We start from the raw sequence: 9,794 nt of genomic DNA, 5'->3' as shown, positions 1-9,794 counted from the left end.
GGGATGGAGGGGCTCAGCAGGGCAGGGAGATACTGGGGACCATGGGGAATTACGGGGGGAGTCACTGGGGAGCTGGGAGGGGTTCACTGGAGTGGTTAAAGAGTGTTGAGGGGGCAGTGGGGTACTGGGGGGCTTGTTGGGGGGGGCTGTGGAGGGTTACTGGAGGGCTGTGGGGGGTACTGGGGAGCAAAGGGGGTCTTTGGCGTGCTGGGGGAGCTGTGGGGCTGGGCAGGAGTTCATAAGGGTCTTTGGGAGGCTTAGGGGGTCATTGGGGGGCTTAGTGGGGACTGTAGGGGGTCTTCGGGGTGCTGCAGGGTGGGCAGGGCCCCATAAGGGTTTTGGGGGCTGGGAGTTGGTCAGTGGGGTCATTGAGATTCTGGGGTTGGCTGCGGTGCTGAGGGGTGGTAAATAAGGTCAGGGGGTGATGGGGAGGCTCAGTGAAGTCAGTGGATGGGGGCATACCGGGGACCACAGGAGGTTTTTGGGGTGCTCAGGGGGCAGCTGGGAGCTCATAGGAGTGAGTGGGGTTCACTGGGGTGCTAGGAAGGTACAGGGACCACAGAGGGTCTTTGGGGCCTGGGGGGGAATGTGGGGGGAGATCAGTGAATTGCTTGAGGGGGGCTCAGCACAGTGAGGAGGTCCTGGGGACCATGGAGGGTTATGAGGGTGCTGGGGGGGTTAAAGGGGAGGTACTGGGGACCACAGGGGGTCATTGAGGTGCTGGGATGTCAGTGGGGTCATTGGGGTGCTGGGGGATCACTGGAGTGGGGGTGGCCACAGGGGGCTGCCCAGAAGCCCCCTCCCAGCCCGGGATCAGGGTCAGAGGGACCCTGGGATGGATGACTGGGGTGACCGGGGTGCCTCCCCCTGCTCCCCCATCCTCCCGTGCCCCTTATCTCACCCCCTGCACCCCAGATGGGGGCCAGGGAGGGCAGCAGGGCCCCCCACTCAGCCTTACCCCTCACCACGCGGGGTCCCACAGCAGTGTCCCCCTGTCCCCAACCCACCCCACCCCCACCCCAGCGAGGGGTCCCATCCTGGGGATGCCCCTTCCAGTCCCCCAGGCCGGGTGAAGGTGACACAGGCACAAGGGAAACACGTTTATTTTGGCCAAGGCATCAATGGGCATTGCCCAGTGCAGGGGGGGAGCATCCAGGTGGGGGCAGGGAGACACAGGCTGGGCTGGCAGGGGGATGTGAGGGGGGCACCACCTTTGTGGGGTGCCGGAGCCCGCGGGTCCCACCCCCTGTGGGGGAGGGGGCTTTGTTTGCAGCTGTGGGTTGCAGGGGGGGCCAGGAGGGTGTTGGGGGTTCCCCAGGGGGGTGACACCCCCCGGTGTCCCCCTGGGGGTGGCACATGCTCCCCGGGGGACTCATGCTTGGCCATGCACATGCCAAGAGGGGCTGGGGAGAATGGGGGGCCAGAGCTGCAGGGAGGGGGGTCCTGTGGTGCTGCCATTCCTGGGGGCTCACGGGTGCCACTGTCACTGTCCCTTGGTCCTCCAGTGCCTGGTGGGGCTGATGCCCTGCAGCTGGTGGCCACGTTGTCCTCACAGAGACTTGTCCCTGTGGTCCTGCAGTGACCTGCAGCAATGCTGAGTCCTGAGGGGCAATGGTGGGACCCCCAAAAACGAGGGACACGGTGGTGGGAGTCTGATCATCCCTCCTGCCCAGGGACAGGTCACAGCAGCAGATTGTCCCCACAGTGTGTCTCCCCACACTCTTGTCCACTGCAGTCCCCCAGCAACCATGGCAGGGGCCAGGGATGATGCTCAGTCCTGAGGGCTGATGCTGGGACCCCCAAAAGCTGGGGACACGGTGATGGGGGTCCAGCCACCCCTCCTGCCTGGGGACAGCTCACAGTGGCAGTGGGGACCCAGGATGTCCCTGGGGACTCCCCATGGTGTGTCCCCTCACGCCCCTGTCCCTCGCAGTCCCCCAGCGATCTCAGCAGGGGCCAGGGATGATGCTCAGTCCTGGGAGTGATGGTGGGACCCCCAAAAGCTGGGACATGGTGGTGGGGGTCTGGCCACCCTTCCTGCCCGGTGACAGGCCACATGGGGACTGCCCCATGCAGTGTCCTTTCACATCCTTGTCCCTTGCGGTTGCGCAGTGACCGTGGGGGCCAGCAGTGATGCTCTGTCCTGGGGGGCAGTGGTGTTGACCCCCAAGTTGGGGACATGGCATAGGGGTCCAGCCACCCCTTCTGTCCATGGGGAGCAGGTCACAGCAGCAGCAGGAACACAGGGTGTCCCGGTGGACTGTCCCCATGGTGTGTCCCCTCACACCCTTGTCCCTCACGGTCCCTCTGTGATTTCACTGGGGGTGTGGGACAAGGCTCAGTCCTGGGGGATGATGATGGGATCCCCAAAAGCTGGGGCCATGGTGGTGGGGGTCCAGGCACCTCTCCTGCCCAGGGACAGGTCACAGTGGGAGACTGTCCCAAAGCTGTGTGTCACATCTTTGTCTCTCACTGTCCCATGGTGTCAGTGACCTTGGCGGGGGCCAGCAGCAGTGCTCAGTCCTGGGGTGTGATAGTGTGACCCCTCAAGCTGTGGGGGGTCTGGCCATTCCTCCTGCCCAGGGACAGCTTGCAGTGGCTGCCATGGCGTGTCCCTGGGGACTGTCCCCACAGGGTCCCCTCACACCACGATGGGCGTGTCGGAGAAGACGGAACTCACCGAGTCTGGATCCGACACCTTCCTCTGCGCCTTGGGACCCTGCCGGACGGGCAGCGGGGGTGTCCCCCCACCCTTGAACCTGCCATTCTGCCCCGTGCCAGCGCTGGAGGCGATGTGGGACCCGCAGGGCTCCCCGGCACCCCCGGCGTGGTTCGGGGTGGTGCTCAGCACCGAGGAGTTGATGCTGTCATCACGTGGTGCCGGCGGCTTCTCGGCACCGCGGCAGCAGCAGCAGCGGCACGGGGTGAGGTACAGGTAGATGAGCACCAGCACCACGCTCAGGATGCAGCCCACCAGCGTGGTGTAGGCCGTGTTCAGGGTGTCGTGGGGGCCGTGCAGGGTGAAGTTGTGCACCAGCAGCTCCACGTAGACGGTCTCGTTGAGGAGGGGTCCGGCCACCCAGCAGGAGTAAGTGCCGGTGTCCTCAGGGCGCAGCGCCCGCAGCTCAAGGCTGCCGTTAGCCAGCAGGACCACACTGCCATTGCCCCCGTCCCCCAGCACCCTGTCCCCGCCCGGCGTCACCCAGTGCCGGCTGCGCACCCCCTGCCACCGGCTGTCACAGCCCAGCGTCACGGTGTCCCCGAGGTGCGCCTCCAGCACCGCCTCCCGTGCTTTGCTGCAGTTGAGAGGCTGCTTGCCCGCCAGGTCCAGGATCTTGACCTGAGTGCCGGTTCCGGGCAGGGCACAGCGCAGCTCATCCTGGAAATCCTCCACGGCGCTGAGGTGGCGGCGGCGGCCGCGGTCCAGCAGCTGGAAGAGCAGGCAGTCGCAGTTGAGGGGGTTGTTGTGCAGGTAGAGGCGGTCGCGCAGCCAGGCAGGCAGCGCCTGCAGCTCCCCCGCGGGCACGGCCCGCAGCCGGTTGGCCGACAGGTCCAGCAGCGCCAGCTGCGGCAGCCGGGTGCCCTCCCGCAGCAGCTCCAGCGGGAAGCGGGCGATGCGGTTCTGCCCCAGGTAGAGCTTGCGCAGCCGGCCCAGGTTCTCGAAGGCCGTGCGATCCACCGTGGCGATCTCGTTGTTGTACAGCAGCAGCACCTCCAGCTCGCCCAGGTCGCTGAACAGGTTCTCATCCAGCGTCCGCAGGCGGTTGGAGGACAGGTCGAGGTGGCGCAGGCGCGGCACGTGGGTGAAGGCCTCGGTGGACACGAAGGCCAGCCCGTTGTGGCTCAGCAGCAGCGCGTGCAGGTGCGGCAGCCGCGCCGGCGCCCAGTCGGCGCGCAGCCGTGTCACGTTGTTGTGGCTCAGGTCCAGCACGGCGGTGAAGCGCGGCAGCGGCGTCGGCACCACGCTCAGGTTGGCCTGCGAGCAGCTCAGCAGGTTGGAGGCGCAGACGCAGCGCGGGGGGCAGCTCCCTGCCGCAGACCCCCACGGGGGGGACAGCAGGGACAGCGCCAGCAGCAGGGACAGCGGCCCCATAGGCACACGCATGGCCACACACGGGGGACAGGATGGCGGCATGATGGGGACGCGCAGCATGGAGAGCGGCAGGGAGGCTTCAGTCACATGGTGTCATCATGTGGGGTGGCTTGGTCACCCAGTGTCACAACACAGGGTGGCTTCAGTCACACAGTGTCACAGCAGGTGCAGGGCTCACCCAGGGCTACAGCCCAGGGTGGCTTCAGTCACACGGTGTCACGGCTAGCGCCAGGCTGAGAGTTCATCAGATGTCATGGTGCAAAGTGCCTTGGTCACTTGGTATCACAGTCCGAGGTGGCTTCAGTCAGCCAGTGGCAGATTGGTTGATCACTTGTTGTCACAGTCCAGGGTGGCTTTGGTCCGCCAGTGTCACAGCATGTACCAGGCTCACCCAAGAGTCATGGCACAGGGTGGTTTGGTCACCCAGTGTCCCAGCCTGTGCCAGGCTCAGGGCTCACACAAAGTCAGCAGTCCAGGATGGCTTCAGCCACACGGTGTCACGGCATGCTCTAGGTCAGGGCTCACCCAGTGTCACAGCACATGGGTCTGGCTGCTCACCTGGTGTCATGGTGCTTGGTGTCACAGCCTTGAGGGGAGCTGTCACCAAGTGCCGTGGTGTGCACCCAGTGTCACTACCTGGGGTAGCTGTGGTCCCCCGGTGTCACGACATGGAATGGCTTTGTGCCCCGGTGCTCAGTGTCACGCCTTGGGGGGGTTCGGTCCCCCGGTGTCACAGGGTGTCCGTGGGTCACTGCCCACCCAGGTCACGGTGCGGAGTGGCTCTGTCTCCACCGTCACGGCCCCGCTGTCACGGCCCGCCCGGGGCACGTCTGGCCCGGGGCTCCTGCCTGCTCCCCCCGGCCAGGATCCCCCGCCCCCCGGTCCCGGCCGTGCTGCGGACGGAGCGGCGGAGGATGCTCGCTCCCTCCCTCCCCCCTTCCTCCCGGGGCGTTACCGGGGCTGAGCTCGGGCCTGGACCCGGGATGGGGTCGGAGCGTTACCGGGCCCGGTGCGGCGGCGACCGGGCAGGGCCGGGCCCAGACGAACCGAACCGAACAGAGTCAAGCGCAGCCGAACCGAGGGAATCCCAGCGGAGCCGAACCGAGCCGAGAGAGGCCGAACCGAGACGAGCTGAGCCGAGCGAGGCCGAAAGAAGTCGAGCGGGCCGCGCCGAACCAAATCGGGTCGAACCGGGCCGGGCCGAACCTTCCCGATCCTCCCCGAGCTGAGCCGAGCAGAGCCGAGGTCGGCCCGAACGTAGCCGAACCTTCCCGAGCTGAGCCGAACAGAGCCGAGCCGGGCCCGAACGCAGCCGAACGGTTCCGACCCGGCCCGAGCGCGGCCGAACCGCCCCGATCCGCCCCGGGACGGGGTCTGGGGCAGGCGCGGCGCGCACGGCCCGTCCCCATTGGCTGCGGCCGCTCTGCGCTCCGCCAATGGCGGCAGCGCGCCGCTTAACCCGCCGAGCGCCGGACCCGGCCCCGGCCCCGTGTGCGACCCCATCTCCCGCCCCGGCCCTGTCCCGGCCCCCTGCTCATTTCCCTCCCTAGTCCTGTGCCTGACCCCATCCTCATCCCTGTCCCGGCCCGTTCCCACTCCCCTCTCCATCCCCCTCCCCATCCTCGTTCCTGTCCCAATCCCATCCATATCCTCATTCCCGTCTCCCTCCCCAGCTTCTTCCCTACTCCCAACCTCATGTCCCTGTTTATTCCCATCCCTATCCTGTATTCCTATCCTCATCTTTATCCTCATCCTTATCCCTGTCCCCTTCTCCATCATCCCAATCACATCCCCATCCCTATCCCCCATCTCTATCCTCACACTTAGCTCTCTCCTATCCCCATCTTCATTCCCATCTCTGTCCTCTATCCCTATCATCCCCCTTCCATTCCCGTGCTCATCCTCATCCCCATTTCCCATTCCTATCCTCTCCCCATCCTCATTCTCATCCCTGTCCTTTGTCCCCATCCCCATCATCCCCATCCCATCTCATCCCTGTTCTCATCCCCATTTAAATTTCATCCCGTCCAATCCAACGACATCCTAGCTCTCATCCCCATCTCTGTCCCCATCCCCATCCTCATCCCCATCCTGTCCCCATCTACATCCCTGTGCCATCCCTGCCAGCCCCAGCTCCACCTACGCTCCCAGCCCCATCCCACTCTCATCCCCTCTCCTGGCACAGCCCCACACTCCCCATTCCACCTGAAGTCCTGACCCCATCCCACAGCCCCACCCACCACCCTCAGACAGAGGGGACTCCCCTGCCCCGGGGCTCCCCGAGGGGCACTCCCGGGTGTCACCGCCCCAGACAGCAGGGAGCCCCGCACCCCCCACTAGTGGCTCTGCTTCCCAGCAGTATTTTTAGATCTAAACCTTCGTGCCGGATTTTGGGTCCAAAATTAGAGGGAAAAGAGCTGGAACAAACCATGCTGTGATGATGCAGCTTTTTACTGCGAAGGGGGGCAGGGATTAAAAGGAACCCCTGGAACACAGAACAGGATGTCCTCAGGATGCCCCTCACCCTAACTTCCCCCCTCGGCCAGATGCCCCCCTTAATCAGACAGGGAATTTTGTCCTTGGATCGTCCTTATTTTCCCAGTTTTAATCTGGGAGTTAATCCCTGCCCAGAACCCACTGCCCAGCACCCCTCCCGACAGCCGGCCCCACCCACACCGACATCCCCAGCCCAGCGTTGGGTGTCCCTGGGGGGGCCCTGGGTGTCCCAGGGGACAGCAGGATTGGTCCTGGGTGCATGTGATACATGGGAGCACACGTGTGTCAGCACACACACCCCCATGCACACACACATGTGCACAGCCCAAGGACTGTGTGTGCCCCCTCACACGTGTGTGCACACACAGATGTGTCTGCCAGATGTGTGTGACCCCCCCAGGCAGCCACATGTGACACAAGCATGTACCCAGGTGTGCAAACACACACACACACACACGTGTGAATGTGCTGAACCTGTGTGTCGGGCAGGGGCTCTGCAGATGGGATAGGGGTGCCAGGGGTGGGGTACTGGGACACTGATATCCCGAGGTGTTGGGGTGCTGAGGGGTCTTGGTGCTGGCATTTCACAACCCTGGGTGCTGGGGTGCCAAGGCACTAAAGGATTTGGCTGCTGAGGTATTGGGGTGCTGGGGGATGAATATCCCAGGATATTGGGGTGCTGGGGTGCCAGGGGCTGGGGTGCAAGGGTGCCATAGGATGGAGAGCCTGGGGTATTGGGGTGCTGGGTACCAGAATGTTGAGGGGCTTGGGGGGCCAGAGTACTGGACTACCGGGATACTGAGGTACTGAGGTACCACTGTCCTGGGGCACTGGGGTGTTGAACTGCTGCGGTGCCAGGGTCCTGGGATAGTAGGTTACTTGGGGACTGGGGTGCTGGGGTAGCAGGATGTTGGGGTGTCAGCAGTGCTAGGATGCCATGGTGCTGATATCCTGGAGTGCCAGGACGCTGGGGTACTGGGGTGCCAAGGTATTGAGTACTGGGATGAAGGGATGTTCAGGGCTGGGGTTCCAGTGTGCTGGGATAGGGGGGTGCTTGGGGACTGGGATGCTGGGGGTGCCAGGATACTGAGACAGTGGGGTGACAGGACACTGAGATACTGGGTGTCCACTGCTCAGGGGCACTGGGACGTTCACTGGGGTGCCTGGGTGCTGAGGTACTGGGCTGCCAGGGCAGGGGGATACTGGGGGGGGCAGGGTGACAGGGTGTGGGGGGCTGGGATGCCAGGGTGCTGAGGTGTTGAGGCACTGGAGTGCCGAGGTATTGAGTACTGGAATGCCAGGGTGTTGAGTGTGAGGTACTGGGGTCCCGAGGTCCTGGGACAGTGGGGCGCTCGGGAACTGGGATGTGGGGTGCCAGCAGTGTCAGGGATACCAGGGGTACCAGAGCGGGGTGTCTGCCATGGCGGGGTGTCTTCAGGTGTTCCACACAAATGGAGGGTGCCCACACGGGTTCCCAGGAAAGGGGGGGGTTCTGTGTGTCCCCCTACTCTGTGGATTAGGACTCACTCCCGTGCTCTGCTTCTGCCACAGAGGCCGGACCCCGGGCAGGACTGACCCGGGTGGATCCGCCGTATTCCCGCTCACCGGGAGCCCGCACGCCGCTATTCCCGGTGTTCCCGGTGCCGGGGTCCCGCCGGGAGCCGCCCGCGGGCCCCAGAATGTCGTGGGTGGTTCATCCGAGGTCGGGCGTTTCTAATCTGGTTTGGGTGGATTTATTTTTGGGAGCCCGTAGCCTGGCAATGGGCACGTGACGGGCAGGGACACGCGTCACCCACGGATCACTTGTCAGCCCCATCCGGGAATGGGATCCGGTGGGATCACGCATCCCACCCGGGCACCCTTGGGACGGGGGCCAGGGCACTGCGGGGGGAAACTTCGCAGCCCGAGCGAGATTTTGGAGGGATGGAAAAGATGGGCACCCCTTCCTGGAGGGGAATGGCCATGTCCTGGGGAAACTGAGGCACGAGGCGTGGCGGGGAGGGACACTGACCCCATCCCATTTGCTGGGAGCACGGGAAAGGGCGCTGGGGTGGGGGCAGACAGAGCTGGGGGGCTCTGCGGCCCCTCTGAACGGCCCCCTCAGATCCCTCCGCATCCCCACTCCCATCCTGTGTCCCCCACTGAGAATCTGCACCGCATCCCCCCCTTCCCACCTGTCCCCCTCTGAGACCACCTCCGCTCTACCCCCCCCCCCCGAGTCCCCCCTTCCCTTCCCCGAGGGGCTTCTCCCCCCCAGCGACGGCCCCGTGCCCTCCCCACCGCTTTTGGGAGGCAAACGGGGAAACTGAGGCACGAAGCGGTACGCGGGGCATCACCCGGGCGCGCCCCACCCTCCGCTCTCCCCTGCGGGGGCAAAGCCGGGCTTCGGGCGGCAGCGACCGCCGCGTTCCGGGGCCCGCAGCTCCGGGGCTCCGGGCGCCGTTCCCGGGGTACCGAGGCGAGGCGGGCGGCGCTAGGACCCGGCAGCCGGGCGGTGCGGAGCAGCCCTCGCCGCAGTGGCTCCAGCCCCGAGCATCCCCCGCCACCCCGGGGACACCCCCCAGCCCCGACCCCTCCCCCGGCCGGAGCGGGGACCCGCGCCCTCAGGCCGGCTCCATGCAGACCCCCAGGGTAGGTGCCGCGGCCGAGCAGCCCCGCCGGGGCCACGGCCTGGGAAGGTGGGGAGATACTGGGGAGGTGGGGGAGACTCCCCCGGGGGTGGGAGGGGGGTCCCCGACCGGTGACATCGCTCCGGAGCTCTGGGCGAGGGAAATGGGCAGTGAGAAGGGGAGGGGGACCCGCGGCTATGCTCCCATTCCGTCAGCATCCCCCCCTCGGGGTGCAGTGGGTGTAGGGGTGGGAACCCCCAACCTCCCTGGGGAACACCCGGGGGGGCCCGGGGTAGCCCCCACATTCCCCTCATATCCCCGTGGAGGAGGTGTGAGCTCGGGGTGGGGGGGGTCACACAAGGCCTCCAAGCACAAGGGGTGAACCCAGGACTTGGGGGTGCTGGGCCCTCCCCTCCCCTCATTCTCAGGAACCCCCACCCATCCCAGCCCCCCATTGTGGTCCCCACACTCGGGGCAAAGGGCTCCACTGCAGTGGTTTGGGTTGAAACCTTGGAATTTGGGGGTTTTGCCCTAGAACTACTCATTTTTGGGCAGAACAAGGCTTTTGGTTGGAGAAGGGATTTGATGTAGGGGGT

General features: G+C 65.5%; 1 protein-coding gene across 1 annotated transcript; it reads right to left on the bottom strand.

Moving 5' to 3' along the window:
- Positions 1–1,100: 1,100 nt before the first annotated feature.
- Positions 1,101–4,153, bottom strand: AMIGO1 (adhesion molecule with Ig like domain 1). The gene has a single exon (XM_063418229.1). The coding sequence runs from the start codon at positions 4,151–4,153 to the stop codon at positions 2,642–2,644; it is 1,512 nt and encodes a 503-aa protein (XP_063274299.1). The 3' UTR covers positions 1,101–2,641.
- Between the last annotated feature and the right edge of the window lie 5,641 nt (positions 4,154–9,794).

The sequence above is a fragment of the Prinia subflava genome, chromosome 23, assembly GCF_021018805.1.
Source record: "Prinia subflava isolate CZ2003 ecotype Zambia chromosome 23, Cam_Psub_1.2, whole genome shotgun sequence".
Taxonomy (NCBI): Eukaryota; Metazoa; Chordata; class Aves; order Passeriformes; family Cisticolidae; genus Prinia; species Prinia subflava.
This window is presented reverse-complemented; position numbering and strand designations above follow the sequence as displayed.